Genomic DNA, 22,997 nt, shown 5'->3' on the forward strand with positions numbered 1-22,997 from the left:
AAAGAAGAAGAATCTCTCGATGTTTTTAGTTCCAGAAGCAAAACCTTTTTTTTTTTCCCCAGTTTTGGTTTGGTAATTTTCTCTCGCAATTTGATCCCGCCGCCGTGTATAGAAGTAATGTATGCAGGTGGAGTAGGTAGTCTCCATACACACCTGCCTGCCGATGTGGAAAACTCAAAATTGGATATGTTTGTTATAAAAAGATATTTGGAGTTGTACGTTTTTCATTTTTTGTCCCTCTGGAAGATGATATAGCCATTCTGAGCCTACAGGAACCCTTGGAGTTATACGTTTTATAATTTTTTGTCCCCCTGGAAGATGATACAGCCATTCTGAGCCTACAGGAACCCTTGAAGTAGTACATTTTTCATTTTTTGTCCCTCTGGAAAATGATACAGCCATTCTGAGCCTACAGGAACCCTTGGAGTTGTACATTTATCATTTTTTGTTCCTCTGGAAGATGATACAGCCATTCTGAGCCTACAGGAACCCTTGAAGTTGTACATTTTTCATTTTTTGTTCCTCTGGAAGGTGATAGCCATTCTGAGCCTACAGGAACCCTTGAAGTTGTACATTTATCATTTTTTGCCCCTCTGGAAGGTGATAGCCATTCTGAGCCTACAGGAACCCTTGAAGTTATATGTTTCATCATTTATTGTCCCTCTGGAAGGTGATACAGCCATTCTGAGCCTACAGGAACCCTCTCTTGGCACTCCTTGCTGTTACATGAATTTTCTATCTCCTTCAGAAGGTGGTGTTGCCTTACTAAGAAATCTGCAAAGAGAGATATGGAGAAAAATAGCTTGGAATAACAGAGAGAAGTCGAGCATCATAGCTTAGGAAACAGACAAAGGTTAAAGATATAATAATGTATAAAAACTAAATATGAACATTAAAGTAAGATCGAGGCAACCCAGGAACTGTCAAATTCAAGGCATGCAGAGGCTCGTATGAAGAGAGAAAAGAAGAGCATTTGCCGGAAGTGAATGTATTAGACTATAGCATATCGGAGAGGGAGAGGAAGTACATTAGAAAGGGCTGATGATGGAGCCATTCTGTGTCTGGAAAATAATGAGACTCGCATGAAGGAGCCATTTCCTGAAGGTGTCTTGATACAACAAATTCAATTCAATTCATTTTGCTAAGAGAGAATGAACACTCTGAGTGGAAGACTTTTAATATAAGTGGTTTTACAAGAAGAGTGGAAGAAAAAAAAAACGAAAAAAATATGCGATGAAAGCAGCAGCCAACTTCATTACGAGAAATGTCCTCATATTGAAACTAATCATACAAAACATTACAACAATTACTAAATGATATTCAATGATAATTTACTCAGGAGGGAATGAAATAACTAAAAACCGACAGTCCCTGGGCCGAGACTGTCCGTGGTGGTGGTGACAGTCAGCAGCGCCCGAGCCCCAGACCGAGGCCGCGAGTGTGACATCAAGTTCAAGCGTTGGCCGCCTCCTGCAGCATGACGTCCCGAACCAAGGCAGGCGGGGAGCGGAACGGCGCCAGCAAGGACCACTGCCTGGCCTCCGTCATCACCAGGGCCGTCACCAGCAACTCACACTGGCCAGACAAGGTGCGAGGACGACAAGTTAGGGCTCGGAGAAGGCCGCCGGGGGTGCCTGTGTGTGTGTGTGTGTGTGGCCTGGGTGTTTGTGCTCAGCGTGGAGGACCAGCGGTTTTCTTCTTCTTCATCTTCGTCTTCTTTATCCTCTTCGTATTCTTCATCTTTTTCTTTTTCATCTTCTTATTCTTTTTCATCTTCTCTTCTATCTTTTCTTTTTTCTTCATCTTTTTCATCTTCATATTCTTTTTCATCTTCTTCTCTTCTATCTTTTCCTTTTTCTTCATCTTTTTCTTTTTCATCTTTTTCTCCTCTATCTTTTCCTTTTTCATTTTTCTCTTTTTCATCTTTTTCATCTTCATCTTCTTTTTCATCTTCTTCTCTTCTATCTTTTCCTTTTTCTTTTTCATCTTCTTCTCCTCTATCTTTTCCTTTTTCTTCATTTTTCTCTTTTTCATCTTTTTCATCTTCTTTTTCATCTTCTCTTCTATCTTTTCCTTTTTCTTTTTCATCTTCATCTTCTTTTTCATCTTCTATCTTTTCCTTTTTCTTTTTCATCTTTTTCATCTTCATATTCTTTTTCATCTTCTCTTCTAGCTTTTCCTTTTTCTTCATCTTCATTCTTTTTCATCTTCTCTTCAATCTTTTCCTTTTTCTTCATCTTTTTCTTTTTCTTTCATCTTTTTTCATCTTTTTCATCTTCACATTCTTCTTCATCTTCTTCTCTTCTATCTTTTCTTTTTCTTCATCTTCTTCTTCTATCTTCTTTTTCTTCATTTTCTTTTTCATCTTCATATTCTTATTCTTATTCTGTTTTCTTTATATATTTTTATATATTTATATATTATTTTATATATGTATTATATATTTTTAATTATGCTTCTGTCAAGCCTCATACAGGGAAATACACAAATATTTCTCCCTCATGCTCTTAGTCATACTGATTCTCTTAATTCCCGGCAGGATGAGTTTTTGGACGTGATCTACTGGGGGCGGCAGGTGCTGGGAGTAGCGCTGGGCCTCGTGTGGGGCTTCATCCCACTCAAGGGCTTCGTCGGCTTATTCTTGTGAGTGGCTTGCCTTTACCTGCTTGCACTATTTCTCATTGGCACTGTGTTATGTGTTACTATGTACACCACCACCATCATCACCACTAATCAGTAAAATCACCATCATCATCACCACTAATCACTAAAATCACCACCATCATCACCACTAATCACTAAAGTCACCACCATCATCACCACTAATCACTATAATCACCACCATCGTTTGTCTTTACACCTTTTTCTTTTTTTCTCTTTTCTCTCCACTTACACCAAGAATGAGAATCGACATCATACTTGTAAAAACTTATTACCTTAGCAATTTCATATTTTATTATTTGTACTTTGTTCCTGATTGTAGTATTCAATAAATGTTAGAAGCCTGTATTCATTCATTAGGTAGCCATGATTTTTTTCTTCAGTAGAGGAAGCAATTAAGTAAAAAAATAGAACAAAAAAGACATGTTCAGGAAATGATGTGGTTGTAGTTTTGTTAGGCTAGGATAAGTTTAGGGTATCTTCAAACACACCAATAGGCAACAGCTAACCACTCAGCAACTGCCTTCCCAAACTGTTTAGGGTTTTGTTAGGTTAGGTTAAGTTTAGGGTATCTTCAAACACACAATAGGCAACAGCTAACCACTCAGCAACTGCCTTCCCAAACTGTTTAGGGTTTTGTTAGGTTAGGTTAAGTTTAGGGTATCTTCAAACACATTATTGCCAGCACCTTATTGTATACATCAACAGAGACTGACCTCACTTTTTTTAATAGAAAGTCTCATTAATAAGGAGGCTTTTTGTATAGAAAGTCTCATTAGTAAGGAAGCTTATATGAATGAGTTTGGGGTTTTGTTAGGTTAAGTTAGGTTTAGTTTAGGGTATCATCAGACACATGATAGCCAGCACCTTATAGTATAAATCAACAAAGAGTGACCTCACTTTGTTGTATAGAAAGTCTCATTAGTAAGGAAGCATATATGAGTTTTCTGAGTCAAGACCATTCGTAACTGTTTGGGGTTTTGTTAGGTTAAGTTTAGGGTATCTTCAAACACATGATAGCCAGCACCTTATGGTATAAATCAACAAAGAAAGACCTCACTTTGTTGTATAGAAAGTCTCATTAATAAGGAAGCATATATGAATTTTTTGAGTCAAGACCTATATTAACTGTTTGGGGTTTTGTTAGGTTAGGTTAGGTTAAGTTTTGGGTATCTTCAAACACATGATAGCCAGCACCTTATGGTATAAATCAACAAAGAATGACCTCACTTTGTTGTATAGAAACAAAGTCTCATTAATAAGGAAGCATATATGAATTTTCTGAGTCAAGACCTAAAGTAACCGTTTGGGGTTTTGTTAGGTTAGGTTAAGTTTAGGGTATCTTCAGACACATGATAGTCAGCACCTTACAGTATAAATCAACAACAAAGAATGACCTTACTTTGTTGTATAGAAAGTCTCATTAGTAAGGAAGCATATATGAATTTTCTGAGTCAAGACTTATAGTCACTGTTTGTGGTTTTGTTAGGTTAGGTTAGGTTAAGCTTAGAGTATCTTCATAGGGTTTGTCACATTGTGTTTACGGATCCTTTCCCTCTTCCAGATTTTTTCACATCATTATTCTTTTTATAGATAAGTTGCATTGTTTACAGTTTTTCCCTCTGGCAGATTTTTGCACATCATTACTCTTCCTTTCCCTCCGGCAGATTTTGTGTGATTAACGCGGCTCTCGTCTACTTCTACGCTTCAAGTTTTCAGGGGATCGACGAGGAGGAGTTTGGGGGTATGTGGGAATTGACGAAAGAAGGATTTGTCACCTCGTTCGCTGGCTTTCTGGTAAGAGTTGTGTGACTGGTAATGTTTTCTCTTGAGTGTTTCCCCTTTCTTTAAGCTTCTCACATTCTCAACACTTCCCAGCTTGTTAGTGTAGTAATGAAGGAAAAGTTGCTTGATGTGATGACAGGGTGAGAGCAGCTTTGTTTCATGTATTTTTTCTTCTCTTTCAGGTCATGTGGATCATCCTATATTCAGGTTTACATTATGACTGACACTAAGTATATACTTTTACACACAACAGTATTCCTTCTCTATCCTGTTCCACATTTCTATTGTACTTCATTAAGTGAATAGATTAGCTGTCCTTCTCAAGTGATATACATGGTCCAACAAATCATAGAAGTAACGATTGATTTCATAATTGTCCGAATCTACGTGTACTGTAAATAAAATTTTAAAAGATGTGAAGCGTGACGTTGCGTACTAAAGAAGCTAGGTTGTCTGTTGACCAACATTTCTACTTTGTGTCAATCATTTCATGTGCCTTTGTTAAGTTCTGCATCCATGAAGACTTCCCAGTGAAGGAGAATAAAGTGTAGACAGCCACTTGAGACAGCTGTTCTTTCCATTACCAATCTAATGCTTGAATATGTGGTTGTTATCTGTATTTCCATAGATAAAGTTATCTATTTGGATGCTTCTCTCTCCTTTCCGGCATTATTCACCCTCCATGCATAGTTCTGTAATATATTATCAGTCTAGTCACAAGCAGTGTATGGTCTCTCTCCACTCCTGCTGGACACAACTATACCATTCTCTCATAGAGGAGGTTGTTTATTTTATTTTTCTACAGCAAAGGCAGATGGACAGATTGGAAGGAGATTCCAAAATAGAGGGATGGATTCAGTTGGAGAGGTGTCTCGATACTCCCCTCATAAAAGCATTTAGGTTGTAGGAAGGAGGAAATACTGGTGAAGGAAGGCTGCTTCAAGATTTACTAGTGAAAGGGATGAAGGAGTTAGAATTTTTGTTAACTCTTCACTCTATGAACTGACCAGCATAGGGGTATGCTAGTGTGGAAAGTCTTGTGCAGCAGGGACATGGGAGGGGTGGAGTCGTGCAGTTGGCCATTTCGGAAAAGCAATTAGCATGAAAATATCTATAGATCATTGAAAGGGAACAGCACTTGGGGTTGGATTTAAGTGGTATGTGCAGAAGTCACTAAGAGGGGAGCTCATGAGGTGAAAAGTGTTTAGTTATCATGAAGACTGACAGTTTGTGGCGATGGTGGTGGTGGTGGAGGTTGTCTGGGCAGGCTAGTGGTGGTGTTGGTGACTGTTTTCAAAGGTACAGTAGCCAAGGGGAGCACTACTACAATATTCAATGACTTATAATTTGAGAACTTCTAATTTTATGTCTTATTTATAATAGTCATTTATTTCATGAACCTTTGTTAACCCAGTAGCAGCGACGGGCCAAATTTGTGGCTTTACCATGTAGCAGCAACGGGCCAAATTTGTGCCATGATATAAACCCCGCAAAATAGATGATGCATAAACTGATCACAAATGGTTTGATATATACTGTATTATGAAATGGTTTGTGTGAGTGATGATTTTTTCTCATTTTTCTCGCTTAGAGGACCATTAAGAAACATGATCCCCGCTGCTACCGGGTTAAGTGGTCTGCATGAAGCTGGGGTTTAGTCTTACTCTCAATAAGAAGCAGTTCAATAATAATGACCGTTGGTGCCTGAGAGTCTTCATTGCCATGACCAAATTTCTGAGTGGTACATGAGCGAGGTGGCTTCTTATTCATAATATTAAAAGTTGCCTTTGAAGACCTATAGGATAACTTGTTTACTGGATAGCTTGTTTACTGGTCAATTCTTAAATGATATGAATGATTTTGATATTTCTTTGTGGTAGTAATAGGGGTGTAGCAAAGATAGAAACATTAGTAATTATAAATACATCATTGTAATGGTGTAGAGCCTGGAGGTTGGAGTTCAGTTTTGATTTTCCTGCACCAGAGTTTTGATTCTGAGATGAGGGACTTAACAAGGTTGAGTTATCAAACACTGAGGAATTATTTCCCTCTATATAATGGCTCCAAGCACACAGAACAGTCATCTTAAGTTAAGGCGTGTCCTGTGAGGCTTCCGTGGGCAGGCTGTGGCAAGGAAGAGTGAGAGGTGGCCATGAAGACTCATCGGAAGAGGCAGTGTGTGTCCTGGTGAAGGTTGGCTGATGTCTGGCCCAACCTCAACACGGCATTCCCTTGTGCCCTTAGTCAGAGAAGCAGTGGCAGTGATGGTGCAACGGCCTGGAATCTCAGCGGCGAGGAACTTACACCAGCCAGACTGAGGTGTATGGCTAATAGCTGCGGAAGCCTTCACAAATAGTAAGTGTGATGCAATTAAAGACTTACCTGTTATTGAATTATCTTTTACATGATTACTTTTTGGAGGAACCCTGCAGTTTTTTTTCTCATTAATAGAATTTTCTGAGCCATGTATTTGGAAATCAGTTGTTTCTCATTTTCTCTTTGCTCTTTTTTCTAACCTTTTCTCTATATTTTCATAGTTTTGATTTCCTCCTCTGTCTTTATTTTTTCTGCTGATAAAGCTATGCATCTTGTTTTTCCTGGGCATCTAACCTCTTGCTCTTTACCCTTCATACTTTGTGTAAAAAGGAAGCAGATTTCACTAATATAATATCAACATGACACACTGGTTCATACTTCTGACGATTTATATTTTTCCAGAAACTCGACTTGGTGTGTGGCACGAACGTTGGTCGGATGCAGGAGACCCTGGACAGGATTCTTCAGGACAACAACCAAGGGGGACTTGTAAGGTAGGATACCCATGCTGGTTGATACATGTTAAAAATCATCCATCATCAGCTTCTCCCCAGCAGCTACAATGGTAATTAGACTATTTGTTGGTATCTAGCAAATGCACTTTCCACGTGTAAACTAAGGAAATAAATGCATGTTTTCAGTATACATTGCTTCACATGTCCACACTCTTGGTTTCTGGTTCTATATTTATATTTAAAAGCTCCTCAGTAGCCTTTCTGGTTTGCTTCCAGTTGTTTTTATCCATGTTCCCTCAAGTCTATTCTCCATATCTCTTGTCATGTAAGCAGATAGGCTACTGTATTTGACCCTTATATTCCTTGTCACAAATGTTAACTTTTAATTATAATGTATGTCAGCTTTCTTAAGTTACATCAAAACTCTCAATAATAACTGATGTATTTTCTCATCACAATTCAGCTTCCTATGCTTCTTCATGTGTTTCTTAACAATCATTTTCAGTCCAGTGATCTAGTCCATACATCCCCTCCCTTTCCTTAAATCCCTTGTTATGAGAAGGATGACACTTTTCCAAGCATATGAGAAATTGATCAACTTCACGATTAGTTTTCCCAATAATCTGTCTGGGATGTGAACCTGGGCCCTCAAAATGTGGGGTGAACACACTGGCGTTTAGCTGAAAGGTGCCACATTTGCACAGGCACCGGAGTATTGTCTACATCTCAGGCCATTACACCCCCTGGCTCATCACCTACATCCTTATTGGTTAATTTCATCATCCTCATTTAAAACCTTTCCACAGAACTTTGCGCTAAAAATGATAGTTAAAAAGTACCTGAAGAAGGGTGGGAAGCTGGGTTGTGATGATAAAATACATAAGCTGTTATTGAAAGTTGAAGTTTTGATGTATTAAAGAAAAGACATTTCTTACATTTAAGACAACTTAACTTGTGGCAGAATATGAGTCAAGAAGCAGTCCATTTGGTTGTGTGGTGTGGCACGCTGAGGAAGTTTATTCCTATTTAACTGTTACAATCATCCCTTCTCTCTTTTCATGTGACCAATTGCACGATGATGGCTTTCCCACATTCTTCATATTTCAGCTGTTATGGTATCAATGCCAGGGGCTTTTCAAGTCTCAACTTAGAGGAAATTAAACAAGAAATTATACAAAAGTTTGTTTAATAGTTTTTACAATAAATAGTTTCACAGTAATTATTATAGACTACTCTGCAGTCTTAATTTACAGTAAAACACATTAACTGTGTAAAAGGTGGAAGGTGAATAAAAACCCTCCTCCCAAGTCAGGCAGCAAAGACCATACAGCTCTGCTGGGGTTTAAAGAGTGCTGCCTCTCACCAAGAAGCTGCAATGAGCTAGGATCAAGCTTATAACCTTATGGTCATGAGTTGAGCTCCATACCCACAGAGCCACCCAGCCCCCAGGGGGAAGATGAGAGGTTGGTGAGAAAATGGAATAGCAAAGGAACACAATTGAGCCCAGTGACCCTTAGTTCCTCCTCCTCCGCACTCGGGATATCCTCCAGGCGTTGGGTTCCTCGTACTTGTTGTAGAGAGGCTCCAGTCTCTGGTTCTTCTTGTACTTGCTGAGCTTGGTGGGGTCGCCGAGCTTGAAGAAAGACGGTGCAAACTCCACCAGCCACTTGGGGTCGATGGTGGTCACCTCCCTCATGTACTCCTTGGTTGTCTGGACCAACTCATGGTAAACGACCCTGAGAAGAAAGGAAAAGTTTTCAGTTAATCAAATAATAGGGGCATAAGCAGGAAGGAAGGAGGGAGAGGCCCGCTGTCTCACCTAACCTACAACGCCCACCCCGGGAGTCTTTTTGGGCAAGTCTCCATGCAGCCCTTCCCATCCCAAGTACCTCACAGCAGGATCTATTAATAAGAAAAAAAATTAACGTGAAAGCCTCAGTTAGTGCGAGCAGCCACAACGACTGAATTTTGAAAATTGCGCCAAGCCGCCATGATGCGCGACACAAACCGCGAGAGCCCTTACTTTAGCAGACGACGCCATGTTGATACAGGGCAAGTGCTTTGTTTACATTGTGGATGTGGATACAGGCAAGTGACCTTGGCCGTGTGTGACGCACACCCGGAAAATTTGGATTTGCCGGTTGTCCAAGTGTGATACTGCCTTAAGGCAGCGAGGCCGCTGACCGGGTGAGCGCTGGCGATGACGTTATTGGACTCCCAGTGAATCACAAGCGTGTTTTCAGAGCTCAGCCAATCGTAGGGTTGTTTTTTAATGTGAGTGATTATTTTGAGTAATTATCAAACCCAAAAGTCAGACCCACGTGTGCACCAAATATTTTTTTTCATATTGGTTACTTTATTCAATTAGCGTGAATTCAGTTAGCGCGACCGTGTTCATCCACCTAATTCTCGCGCTAAATGGGGCTCTACTGTACCTGGAATTGGTGTTCATGGACTATGTAGATAATAAGCCTCAAATCAGCCTCATGTAGTTGCCAATCTGACACTTTGTTTATTGACAGCTAAATACTCTAAAAACATGTAACACCAACAGCATGTGTGAGGGACTGTCACCTCCAAGAGAGCCAAGAGTAGTCAACCAATCAGTGAGAGATGAGAGAGGAAGCCAACCAATCAGGTGCAGTGTCACAAATGGTGCGTAGGTGCCAAAGGAACAGTTGGTTTGAACTGACTTTTTGCTACAGGATTACTGTACCTCCTGCCATCCAGTATTAGTTTTCTATTCGTAAGAGGGTTAGGTGGCTTAGTTGGTATTGTGCCTAGTTTACTAGTTCCTAGCTGAGTTAGTAAGGACATTATTGATCGGCTGTTGGTGGCGGGCTGTCTGACGTCTCTGTTGCCTGACACACTAGCCTACTCTGGCTCAGCTAAATGTGTGGTTCAAAGGTGTCATGTGAGGAATAATCCAAGAGTACAGCATTGTTGCCATGTTTTTAATATATATATATATATATATATATATATATATATATATATATATATATATATATATATATATATATATATATATATATATATATATATATATATATATATATATGCGCCACAGGACCCCATAGGATGTCACCCCACAGTATGTTAACAAACCCCACAGACACATGCCCCCCCAGCCACATAGATGACTCTCTCTCTCTCTCTCTCTTGTGGCTTTGCTGCCATGAGGATTTGAATGTATTTTTTTCTTACTTATGTCAGCTTATTTTAACGTACATTCTTTCACGATACAATCTAAACATAATTGTGAAACTACTTACACATCCCAAAACAAAAGGGAAACTCAGTAATAAGTATAGCATTTTTTTTTAGCACCGCTGTAAAATATGTATTCCACGTTTCTTTATATGCTTATAAAATATCTTATCCATAATAAGTTAACTGTTCTTTCATATGTTATAATACTAAGATTAAATGTGTATGCATATTTGCTGATCATATTTGCCATGGTCTTACTGAAATTAGAACATTTCTACATCGTGGGCTGGGAGACACGCAGCACCGCTGTACAATGGGAACCTTTCAGCTGACCCCGCCCACAACCGCACGTTTAGATGAGCCAGGGTATAGGTGCAGAAAATATTCATGTATCTTTACTTAGTTCATCTGTTACACTAGATAAGTAAATGTTGTTGACATCATTGGATAAAGCAGTGATTGTACAATTATAGTATGATTTTCAAACTCAGTAGGGTATAAAACTGAGAATAATTACACTTTATTTTCACACCTTATTGAGTCTTGATAATCATGTTAAAGGTGTACCATTACCACTCAACTGTCAACAAAATTTACCCGTGTTGTGTAACAGATGAGCTAAGTAAAGAAATATGCATACCTTCTGAACCTAAGCAAGTGTGATGGGCGATGGAGACGTCCGACAGCCAATCAGCAGTGCCCTTACTTACTCGGTTAGGGATGCAGCTGAATGGACTATAGCACTCTCTTGTAGCCCTGGCAGAGCTATATGGCCTTCACTGCATATCTTGAGGAGCTTCTTTAATCAACTTATGTACCTTGATGATCCAGTATCCTGATGCACACAATGAACTAACAAATTAAAATACATCCTTACCATTCAGGCTGCCGGTTGAAAAGAGCTGATGACGGGTGAATGTAGACCACCTGGGAGTCCACCAGCGTCCGGTAGCCTTCCTGCGGGTCCTTCTTGGATGCATTTCTGAAGAAGCCCGAGCAGATGGTCTTCTGTACACGAGCAACATTTTTCCCGCAGGTCACCACATCCAGCTTGTGCCTGCCGGGGAGGGAAAAAGTGTGTCAATTTGTCATGATTAAGTTACAGTATGTTCACCCATTCATAGACGTGCTTCCAATCAATACTTACCGGGAAAAATATACTACTCGAGCTGAGGTATGAAAATGAACTGTGCAGTGTCAAAATATATATTAATATCCATGGTATATATAGTGATTAGCACACCTGACTATGAATCCATGGGCCTGGGGAGTCAGCATGCAGCCCACTTAACTGTTCATCATCCTTTTTGGTAAAGTTGGGTGCATATGCCATAGCTGTGTGGCTGTGGTGCCTTTTGAGTCTATGAAGTCTAGGATTGCCACAGTTTACCCAGGTTTTCCCAGGTACTCATTTATTGACCAGGCTGAGCATGAGCACCCTGACTACCTGGTCTGGGATTCAAACCCGGGTGTTGATGGGTGCTTGAAATAATCGTTTATTAATATGACTATTTTGAAATGGTTTAGTCTATCCACAACACTATAAACAGCCTTACCTGTCCATAATGCCAAGGAGCTGCTTCCTCACGTCTTGTGCCCTCTTGAGTGTGCGCATCTGGACAAAGTTTTCGTAGCACCAAGCGTTGGAGAACTTGTTGTTCTTCCAAGAGTTGTACACGGCTAGCAGCGTGAGATGGTCACCTTCTGCCTGATTGAACTTTGCTTTCTTCTGATCCGCTAATGCTTGCTTCTCCTTGGGTCTGAAACAGCAATGAGAACATGTAAAATTTGTAGATGGGTATAGAATTATGGAATGTCAATAACTCCTAAAATTAGCTCCTCATCAGAAAAAGAAAACATGATGGCTTGGAGAACACCAATCATAATTCTGTAGGTGGACAAAGATTTATATAACAGTGACTTTGAATAAATAGTTTACCATTCTACTTCTGTGTTTTCAAACCTGATGTAACACAAAATTTGCTCTGGCATCTGAGACACGCCACACTCGAGGACACCATACCCAGCACTTGCCTAGAACCAACTGACAAGATCCAAATAAACAGAAAAAAACTACTGGCCATTATCACCAATCCTACTCCCTCCCCATGTCCTTGAGTCTCTCCTTCCCCCCCAAGACAATCTGTACAAACTCAGGGCGCATAAGTCCCCACCCACCTGTAGAATACATTTTGCACGGACAACATGGAGACAATGGTGAGGATCTCGTCGGAGCACTGCAGGTGGACAGACATGATCAACATCTTGGCAAGGTTGGGCTCCAGCGGGAACTCTGCCATCCTCCTCCCCAGCCTGGTCAGCAGCCCCTCGTCATCCAGGGCACTGTAACAGATAGACAACAGTAAACATCTCTCTCTCTCTGCATTGACTGGTTCTCACTCTCCTTCCCAGCCATCCATGACCCTGGGCAGCAATGTAAAAATAACAGTAATTATCTCAATTATTATACTGCAGTGACTAGTTTCTAATCTCCTCTCTCCATTGCTCACTATTTCTATATAATGGTTTTTCAAGGTGAAGGTAAAAGACATTGGGGATCCATTTTCCCTTCACTACCTCCATCAATCATGAAAAGCATAGTGCAACGTAATTATGACATCATGTTAAGTTTAGAAAGGCTTTATACATGTTTACACGTCACCCTTGTTCTAACAGCAGCTCTATTGCATTTAGGACCACAAAGGGAGTAGGTATTTTTTCAACCCCTTGCTCTTACTATCACCAAGCCCTTGAACACAGAGAATATATGAGACTATGCTAAGCTAGGACATTCACACACTTAAGTTGAGACACACTGGTCCCAAACCCCATCCAGAGTGCACATTGCAAATCTAATAAGCACCATCGAGTAATAATCCACACCTGTTCAACGCACCTGAGGGAGTGGAGTGTTTCCAGAGCCATGACCATAGCGTCTGTGGGTGGAGGGTCCATGAAGTCGAAGCCTAGAAGGTCGTTTATTCCCATGGCCTTCAGCTGCAGCACCGTGGAGGCCAAGTTGGTCCGCTGGATGTCCGGCACACTGGTGGGCAGCATCTCGTCCCTGGAAGCAGTGTTCAGTGTTAGGGTCACTTTAAGGAGACAGTTGAAACACTTAGCTTTAAAGGTTCACTTTAACTCAAGAGCTTGTTCAGCACATTACTTCAAGATCTAAGGATGAAAACTATGGAAAATGAGTGATGCAAATAAGGATTGTATATGTAAACGAGGAGATTGCATTACAGTGGCCACCCCTATGATGAGAGTTTTTAGAAGGAACAATACACCTGAGCTAAAGATAAATAGAACACAAATCAAAACCTTAGCTCTGAAGGCAAACTGCTACTGATTGCCCTTGGTCTTAGGTAGGCATCTGATCCAGGACGTGACCAAACTCTGGGTAAATACAATGTTATCCATACTTCCTTTAAGACCAGAAGCCACAAGGGTACTCACGGCACAGAGACAAACATCATGAAATCACCAAGAGCCGGGGCAGACAAACACCCAGCAAAAATCTTCCTTCTGTAGTGCCTCCTTCCTGTGACTTAAACTCTTTCAAGGAGAATATTAAGACACTGCTGGAACTATACATGTTTATCCTTTCTTTAATATTCTGTTCTATTTATAAGAGCAGTGTATTGCAGCCATTTTTTGTATGTGTTCAACCTTTATTCTGTCTTTGATACTATGAAAAAATGGAAAATAATGAGACACTGCTGGAACTACATGTGTTTATCTTTCTTTTCAACCTTTGTTCTATATCCAAGAGAAGTGTGTTGCAGCCATTTTTGCATTTTCTCATCCCATAATCTGTCTTTGTTGCTGTAAAAAAATGTAAATAAAAGAGACTGACCTGTAAGCTCTCTCAGTGTACAGGCGGTAGGTCTTGCCTGGGCCTGTGCGTCCTGCCCGGCCTGCCCGTTGTTTGGCGCCGGCCTGGGACACCGGCGTCACCATGAGGGAGTCCATGCCTGTCTTGGGGTTGTACACCTTCTGCTTCACAAACCCTGCAAGACACAAGGCAGTCAGCACCAGGATAAGGGGATCAAGCAGACCTTATGAATCATCGTCTGATCTTATAAATGTCACATCAGTCTTTATTAACAATCGTGGCTGACGTGTCTTTTTTGGACCCGTTTTTCAAGGCGTAATTAGTTGGGTTTATTGATTTTTTATATCACTTTTTACTTGACGCGGTAAAAATCCAAAACTTCGAAATAACTATATGAACAAATGGAAATAAAAAACCAAGCTAGCCACATACCTGATCATAAATATTAATACAACATTTGAAAAATCTGGCGTATGACTACAATCAGGTAAATTGTCAAGTCGTCAAATGCTAATGAATTCTTCAGAAGAACTGGTGCTTTGGAGAACTAAGTAACATTAATATTATTACTCCTCACCCTTGGGAAATATTTTACTCCTCTTGGGAAATATATATATTACTCCTCACTCAAGGGAAATAGAGAAGGAAATATGGATCTGTAATCAGTGCTAAAAAAAACAAGGAAAATAATGACATGTTACAATTACAAAGGTGAGTTTTAACAAGGCTGACTGACATACTTAGATGCACAAAAGTGAGTCAACAAGGGTGATTTTGTCAAAGGTGAGTTTTAACGAGGGTGATTATGTCAAAGGTGAGTTTTAATAAGGGTGATTATGTCAAAGGTGAGTTTTAACAAGGGTGATTATGTCAAAGGTGAGTTTTAACAAGGGTGATTATGTCAAAGGTGAGTTTTAACAAGGGTGATTATGTCAAAGGTGAGTTTTAACAAGGGTGATTATGTCAAAGATGAGTTTCAACAAAGGTGATTATGTCAAAGGTGAGTTTTAACAAGGGTGATTATGCCAAAGGTGAGTTTTAACAAAGGTGATTAAGTCAAAGGTGTTTTAATAAAGGTGATAAGCATACCTGGATCCACCACATAATAGACGCCATCAATGGTCAGGGACGTCTCTGCGATGTTGGTGGCAATCACAACCTTCCTGGAGCCTGGAGGAGCCGGCTCAAAGATTCTTGTCTGCATCTCCGACGGCAGAGCGGAGTAGACCGGCAGGATGATGAGCTCCGGCACGTCACTTCCGAGGGCCTTCATCCGCTCGTACAGCAGCTCGCAGGCTGTGTCAATCTCCTCCTGGCCAGTGAGGAAGACCAGGATGTCCCCGGGAGGCTCAGAGAGGTGGATCTGCATGACAGTGATGAGGGAGGCGTCCAGGTAGTCCGTCTCCGGCTCTCGGGTGTACAGGATCTCCACGGGGAAGGTGCGGCCAGGGATGGTGAAGATTGGCGCCTGGTTGAAGTACTCAGAGAACTTGACGGCATCCAGAGTGGCCGACGTGACAATAAGCTTCAGCTCTGGTCGTTTAGCCACCGCCTGCTTCAGGAGACCAAAGAGCACGTCAGTGTGGATGGTCCTCTCGTGAGCCTCGTCCAGCATGATGCAGGCGTAGCTGGACATGTCGGGGTCGATGAGACACTCCCTCAGCAGCATACCATCTGTCATGTACTTGATGACCGTCTCTGAGCTGGTGCAGTCCTCAAAACGGATGGTGTAGCCGACCTCCTGGCCCAGCCGACACCCAAACTCTTCCGATACTCTCTTTGCTACGGACATGGCTGCCACTCGCCTGGGCTGGGTACAACCTATTTTTCCCTTGGCAGTGAACCCGGCCTCCGCCAAGTACTGTGTCATCTGTGTGGTCTTCCCAGAGCCTGTCTCCCCCACGACAATGAGGATCTGGTTCCCGTCGATGGCCCTGATCAGCTCGTCCCTCAGCTTGTAGATGGGAAGGCTCTGCCGCTGCTCCAGGATGGTCATGTTGGTTTTCTTGCCGTATGATCCTCGGGTTCCACCTGACAACAGAAGTAATGTTTGTGGTTAATTTAAAGTCATGAAAATTAGTTGCTATTCTGAGTTCATAAACTTAATCAAGACTAGATTTCTCTTGAAGAATTGATGCACACACTTCACAGAGTATCACTTCTAGAAACAAATCAGTAAGTTCTATGAAATGAAATGACTGAATACCACTTTATCAGCAGGTCCAAAATATTATAACCAAGTCCAGCTGTATATGTTTCAAGCAAATTTTTATGTAAGTATCTTCCATGAACTAGTGAAGATTATGACTAAACACTCTTATTAGTGGAGAAGCTGAGGTCTGAGGAAGAAACAAATAGAAACTAAGTGATTCTGAGAAACAAACAAAACCTAACTGGGTCTGAGGAATAAACAAACAAATACTAACTGCATCTAGGCAGAAAAAAAAACTAACTAACTACGTCCAAGGCAGAAACAAACACAAACTAACTGGTTCAGAGGCAGAAATAAATCCAAACTAACCTGTGATGTGCCTCTTCCACTCCGGCACCTCTTGCTGCTGTGACGTCAAGCCTCTGGACATGGCGGAGTCGTTGCGCTGGATCTCGGGGAGTGGATCGTTCCAATTCTGGCCTAGGTTCGAGGGTTGGGAATCCATCTCGCTCTCCCTCTGGGCCATCTTCACCTCCCTTCGTTCCTTGGCGAGGGCGCTCTGCATCATGGCGGCCTGGGCGAGAGAACCGTCAGGATTCTTCATGATCCGCACGGGGCTCAGTTCTTCCCTCACTCGGCCGTACCCTCGCAGGAATGCCGGTTCTTCCTCCACCAGCTCGATTTCCACGTCCTCCTCGTCGTCGTCCTCGCCGCCCATGACTCCCTGCTCCTCATCAAAGTCTGGCATCTCTGACTTGCTGATGCAGTTTGCCGCCATCATCTGCTTCAGCTCCCAGCGCTCGGGTGAGGAGATGCGGTTGACGCGCTTGTATGTGGCAAGGTCCTCCTCATCAGTCCCTATTGATATGGTTATTATTATAGTTCTTCGTAGTTAGTTATTGTTATTATTATTATACAGTAGAATCCTACATAGTACAAAATCAAATAGCTATAAAATAACCTTATCTAGTATTGCAAGACCTCAAATATCACAAGCTGCTAACCAAAATGAATGAAATTTGATGAGAAACCCAATCCCGTGTGAGTGAAAGTCAGTCAGTGCCGTTCAAGTGTCCATACATGGTGGAATTAATCACCTATGTATCCACCAAAACTATTCAGGACCCTACTGTATAATTACTGCTATCATTATTATTAGTAGTAAAAGTATAAATAGTGGTAGCAGTAGTATTATTGCTGGGTTAGTAGTGGTAGTACATATTGGCATCCCTGTTGGTGTACCTTTGGTCAGCTCCATGAGGGACATGGGCCTGTCAGGGTTCCTCATGGTGTCCTCCTCCACGCTGCTCACCCCCATGGGCGCCACGTTGGGGTTGAGGTCCTCCCCGGTGTCCTGGTCCACGTCCTTCATGGAGAGGGACGTCTTCTGGCCCGTGAAGGACAGCACCTTCACCTGCAGGGACAGATGAAGGCTGGTTAGGTTAGCCATTTATGTGTGCCGTGTTGTTGTGTAATACCTGAATACTTCAATCTGTCAGTTTGATAATAAAAATAATGATAATAATAATAATAACAATAATAATTGAAAATTTATTTATCAAGAAAGTCTTTATAGCTGAATGTTCAGGCTGTCACATTATAATAGTGTTTGGAGATATTCTGCTGGTTTGCTAGTGTTACATAAATAAATAAGAATAAAAGAATAAATAAAATGGCTAAGGAAACATGATAATTTTGTAAGCTTCTCAACACTTGTTCATATATTATCACATTTATTTTCTATTTGCTTTTATAGAAGTAGTGCTGAGCAACCTTATTATTTTTTTGTTTTTGCCCACGAACAATTTCCTCTACAGAATAAAAAAGGAAAGCTTGCCAGTATTACAAGATTAGACAGGAAAATATGAATGAATGAATAAACACAAATAAAAATGGGTTTCACAGCGAGACTAACCTTCACTTTCTGTCCCCGCACCACCACGTCCGACACATTAGTGACCCGCCCTTCCCGCCGCAGCTGGGAGATGTGCACGAGCCCCTCCAGCCGCCGCCGCAGACCCTCCAGCTGCACAAAGCACCCAAAGTTCAGGATGTTGGTGACCTTCCCTTCGTACACCTGGAGAGGGAAAAGTTAGGTTAGGTCAGGTCATTAGGTTAAGCTAGAATAGGTTAACAATTTTGGATGCTTTTTTTTTTTCTTCATGTACTTGTAGAGGCTGCACATTAGGTTAGGTTTAAAGGTAAAAAAATGAATGGGGAGAAAGAAAAAAAAGGATGAAAAAAAAAAAAAAAAAAAAAAAAAAGTAAAGATAAAAAAATAAAGAAGAAGCAAAGGGAAAAGAAAAAGAAATATAAAGAAAAAAGGAAAAGAAAAAATAAAGAAAAGAATCATAATAATCATCCATAGCATACCTTCCCAACAACAGGATTCTCATCAGGCGGGCGGTTCACAAACATATCCCTATTACTAGAGGCGTGGCTGTTCCGCCCCGACCCCCTCTCCGTGCTTCTGCTCCTGCTGCGTCGTTTGCTCTCCCTCTCCCTGCTGCGCGACCTGCTTCTGTTCCTCCTGTGGCGCTCCTTCCTACTGCCGTGCTTGTCCCTGTTGTGCTTCCTCTCGCGGCTGTCATCTCGCTTCCTCTCGCGGCTGTCATCTCGCTTCCTCTCGCGGCTGTCATCTCGTCTCTCCCTACTGCTGCTTCGGTTCCGTCGTTCTCTGCTGCGGCTTCTCCTTCTTCCCCTGTCACGGCTGCGGCTGCGTTCCCTCTTGCTACTTTTGTGCTTTGTGGGGCTTCTCGACCTCCTGCGTTCTCGGCTGCGGCTGCGGGTTCGTTCCCTCCGTCGGCTGTCCCTTGCGTCACTGCTGGTTTCGGTTTGCTTGGATGGCGCCTGGGACTCCAAAAATGCCATCAGGTCGTCCATCCCCGCCTCAGGTCCTGGTTCCTTCTTGATGGGCTTCCTATCCTTCTCTTTCTCCCGTTCGTGATCCTTCTCGCTCTTCCTCTTCCGCTCGGTCTTTACTTCTCGCTCCTTTTCCTTTTCCTTTTCCTTGGGCTTGGTTATCTCGACTGGCTCTTCCTTTGGTTTGACGGGCGGTTTCAGCTCATCGTCCAGCATGTTACGGACTTTGGGATCGTTGGGCAAGGAGAGGAAGGGCAGCATGGCTCTCTTCCTGTCCTTTTCAGACTTGGGTTTGAGGTCTTCTTCCTTCATGCCCGGGGTGGTTTGGGTCAAGGACGGCATCATGTGCTGGATCAGTCTCCAAAGGCTCTCAACAAATGAATCCTGAACGGGGAGAGAACAAGAATTTTACACACACACTCCTGCATCCTAAAACACTATTCCTCTAAAGAACTATTCCAAATGTGTCTATTACAGCAAACTCTTGACCTTACAAAATGCACATACACCAATAAATGTCTAAGGGACCAGAAAAAGTCTAAATGCCCAATAATCCATGTCAACTTTTATGTGAGAAACTGAAACTCACTTGACAGATATTATCCTTAAAAGCTCTTTTCATGAACAACTATTTTTTGTCTTGATTAAAATATGACTTTGGTGTAGTAATATACTTAATCATCCCGAGCGCCGATAAGCCTGACGTTGAATAAGTTAACAGATGAATACTATTTGATCAGCAAGAAAAGGATAAGAAAGTCGCATACCTACTATTTTATAATTGAGAATAGGTAAATACAAACACATACTACTTCACCAACAAAAATAGGTTAAGACAGACAAATTCCATTTCATCAACAAGAATAGGTTAAGACGAAAAACATGTTGTTCTATTGACAAGAAGGTCTAATCTCTAATACACTAAAATCAGGACTTACTGCAAATTGGTCTCCTCCATTTTCTTCAAGTGCCTTCTTGAATTTGTCGAGGCGTTTGTTGGCCTCAGCGAGGGAAATTATGAACTCCGCTGCAAAGAGAAACAAAGGACTACTATTAATATGTTCCCGTGCATAACTGTAGTATTGTCTGTAGTTATCAATAAATATCTACAACTTCACCCGCTTCACAATGGCAAATGAAACTGCTTACTTCTGATAAGTTTTTATGTATTTTTGATCAATATGAAAACTATTCCCCGTGGAAATCACAAGTTACCTGTATTTCTCTCCCCCTCCTCACAACTAAAGATTTTTACAAAAATAACTAAATAAAATACTACTGCAAGTCAATAGTAAACACATCGAAACTCACTAGAAATAAGTTTCATCCACACCATATGCAGAAACAAAAGAACAATATTCACTCTGCCACTGCTGAAAAGCATATCACAAGTTGGTATTTATTGAAAACCTCGCATCACCTCCGGATGAGCTCCTCAACCCCCCCAAATCACCTAATCTGGAGGGGGGCTTAGCCAATCCTCAGCCCTCATTTAACCATTACTGCAGGAAGTGGTTATAATGCAAGATGAATAGTTAATACTTAAAACACCAGAAATAAGTGTCAAACTCCATGGTACAACGGGTGTAAAACTGGATAAATATAATCTTTTCTTTGTCCCTTTATAGTCAAGGTTAAATCCAAGACCGTTTCCATGTGGCTCAGTATTGTACTGTTTGAGGCTATCCTCTGTCAGTCTCAAAACAGTTCTTAGTCTTAGTTCCCCTGTCTTCTCCTTCCTTCCATTCTTCCCATTTGTCCCTTCCACTGATGGTACATGGGTAAAATTCCAGAAGTACACCCACTGACTGCCAGTGAAATTGGGGATTATCTTCAAGATGCTGACTGCTTATTTCTGGACAAAATATTATGCAGGTTATTAAGGAGATAGTATTTTTTTCCAGAAATCATTAAATGGTTGACTTTTCAATGCCTGTTGAGCACCTGTTGCCGCCCCGCCCCAACCATCACGACCTGCCTGCGTGGTGGACCACCTCCGCTACTGCCCTTCCCGTCCCACATTGCGTATTTCCGCTGTCCCACACCACGTACTGAATAAATTTTAACTAACCTAACCTAACTTAATGTAACCTACCTAACAGAGGGGGCTTTGCCCCCTTTGACTCCCTTATCAGAGTCTTCGCCCCCCATTGACCCCCCTAGTGGGGGTGCTTCGACCTAACAACAACTGACCTGTGCCCTGCTTCAAAATTGTGATCCAGAAATAAATAGTAGCTTAACATGTTCCCCCAGAGCAGGCCGGGCCACGGACCAGCGGTGACCCTCGCCAGGTAAGGGCCAGTGTGTATGCAGCACAAATCATCCCCTGGCCCGTCCCCGCCCGTCACCCAGGCTGCCCCGGTACTCACCCACGTCCTTGTCGTTGATGCCCAGGTGGTTCTCCAGCTCCACGCAGATCTTGGACACCAGGGAGAGCTTCTCGAGTTTATAGAGGTCCTCCATGGCCTCGAGGCGGCGCGGGACACCACCAGACACAACCCTCAGCAAGCCAGGCCCCTCAACACTCCCCTCCTCCTCCTTGGGTGTATCTCCGACCCCTTGTACCGCTTCTCATTAGTCTCTACACCTTGGCCTTCCTTCCCTTGTGGTTTTAAATCGTTTTCTGTCTTTGTTTCCAGCTTACAGCCAAAAACACTAGTGCGTCCGTCTGCCTCGTCCAGTGTGTCTGTTTGTTTACACTCGTGCTGCTCCTCGCCAGGCTGCCACGATATCGTACTCACCAAACTAGATTTTCCCATTTCTAACGCATAATGGCTGCACAAAACCCTCCATAATTAACACTTATAGCGATAAACATAAATAGGTATCGTTGGTTTTGCAGGAGAGGCGTTTTTTAGGCTGAAATCGGGAAAATGAGAAGCTGAGAACGACGATCTGGCAACGCTGCTCCTCGCCCTCACAAACGTTATGGAGCTATTTAGTATATTTAGGACTAAAGGATGAATTAAAAGTGTGATAATTCTGTACAAACCCTAAGATTATAAAACATGAGAGCAGCTATTATTGCTTATGATTTTGGCACGACTCGAAGGCTGTCACTATCCTGCTACTTCAGTCAAAGGATAATGTATTTCAGTTACATTTGTCATCTACATTTATTTAGAAAGTAAAATTGAATGAACGAAATAGGGAAAATAAGGTACAGAAACATATATAATTTCAACGTTGCACCTTTATAGAAAACGGACTAAACAAGCGCTAACTATTGTAAACGAACGGCGGTCAAATTATCTCGTTATGTTTTTGTTAATGGTCGAAACTACCTTAAAATGCTCCTCTGTGTTGAAAGAAGAGTGATAGACATAAACGCCTGGCTTACCTTTCCGCAACTGGTTATAAAAGTAAAGTATAAAGCAAAACAAAAAGGCCTGGATGAAAGACATGACAGCATTCAATATAAACATTTTCCAACACATAACGAGAGAGAGAGAGAGAGAGAGAGAGAGAGAGAGAGAGAGAGAGAGAGAGAGAGAGAGAGAGAGAGAGAGAGAGAGAGAGAGAGACCTGACATAAGAAGAACAAAACCTCAACAGTTGACCTGACCTCACCTTAACAGTACCTCAACAGTGAACCTGACATCAGAGGATCAAAATCTCACCCTAACATTTTTGACTAACCTGGCAACTTGTGATCAATTTTAGCACCATTGGGTTCACGTATTGTCTGTTGTTCGACATGACCCGTGACACATTCAAGC

At 41.8% G+C, this 22,997-nt stretch overlaps 3 protein-coding genes across 3 annotated transcripts in view; 2 read left to right on the forward strand and 1 right to left on the reverse strand.

The window, feature by feature from the left end:
• The window catches only part of LOC127002754 (uncharacterized), a 48,398-nt gene extending 46,889 nt beyond the window's left edge, over nucleotides 1-1,509 (forward strand). The window contains exon 9 of the mRNA XM_050868888.1: nucleotides 1,369-1,509. The gene's annotated coding sequence lies outside the window, so the exon portion shown is untranslated. The remainder of the gene's footprint in view (nucleotides 1-1,368) is intronic.
• Nucleotides 1,446-5,009, forward strand: LOC127002757 (respirasome Complex Assembly Factor 1-like). The gene is made up of 4 exons (XM_050868891.1): nucleotides 1,446-1,588; nucleotides 2,540-2,643; nucleotides 4,329-4,458; nucleotides 4,629-5,009. The coding sequence occupies exons 1-4, from the start codon at nucleotides 1,478-1,480 to the stop codon at nucleotides 4,668-4,670; spliced, it is 387 nt and encodes a 128-aa protein (XP_050724848.1). The 5' UTR covers nucleotides 1,446-1,477; the 3' UTR covers nucleotides 4,671-5,009.
• Nucleotides 5,010-8,386: 3,377 nt separating this feature from the next.
• Nucleotides 8,387-22,004, reverse strand: LOC127002752 (ATP-dependent RNA helicase DHX8-like). Its single transcript, XM_050868878.1, has 13 exons — nucleotides 21,649-22,004; nucleotides 20,218-20,306; nucleotides 18,791-19,663; nucleotides 18,333-18,494; nucleotides 17,660-17,831; nucleotides 16,787-17,275; nucleotides 15,355-16,296; nucleotides 14,287-14,440; nucleotides 13,327-13,494; nucleotides 12,609-12,773; nucleotides 11,987-12,190; nucleotides 11,308-11,487; nucleotides 8,387-8,953 (listed from the first exon to the last, which is right to left on the reverse strand). Exons 1-13 carry the CDS (start codon nucleotides 21,740-21,742, stop codon nucleotides 8,731-8,733), a joined length of 3,915 nt encoding a protein of 1,304 aa, XP_050724835.1. The 5' UTR covers nucleotides 21,743-22,004; the 3' UTR covers nucleotides 8,387-8,730.
• Nucleotides 22,005-22,997: the final 993 nt, after the last annotated feature.

This window comes from Eriocheir sinensis, chromosome 24 (assembly GCF_024679095.1).
Source record: "Eriocheir sinensis breed Jianghai 21 chromosome 24, ASM2467909v1, whole genome shotgun sequence".
Lineage (NCBI taxonomy): Eukaryota > Metazoa > Arthropoda > Malacostraca > Decapoda > Varunidae > Eriocheir > Eriocheir sinensis.

Coding starts and splice junctions, on each gene's coding strand:
- LOC127002752 (XM_050868878.1), bottom strand. CDS start 21,742: ATGGAGGACCTCTATAAACTCGAGAAGCTCTCCCTGGTGTCCAAGATC. Junction 19,664..20,217: donor ATGGAGGAGACCAATTTGCA/GTAAGTCCTGAT, acceptor CTCCCCGTTCAG/GATTCATTTGTTGAGAGCCT. Junction 18,495..18,790: donor AGAATCCTGTTGTTGGGAAG/GTATGCTATGGA, acceptor TTCCCTCTCCAG/GTGTACGAAGGGAAGGTCAC.
- LOC127002757 (XM_050868891.1), top strand. CDS start 1,478: ATGACGTCCCGAACCAAGGCAGGCGGGGAGCGGAACGGCGCCAGCAAG. Junction 1,589..2,539: donor ACTCACACTGGCCAGACAAG/GTGCGAGGACGA, acceptor AATTCCCGGCAG/GATGAGTTTTTGGACGTGAT. Junction 2,644..4,328: donor GGCTTCGTCGGCTTATTCTT/GTGAGTGGCTTG, acceptor TCCCTCCGGCAG/ATTTTGTGTGATTAACGCGG.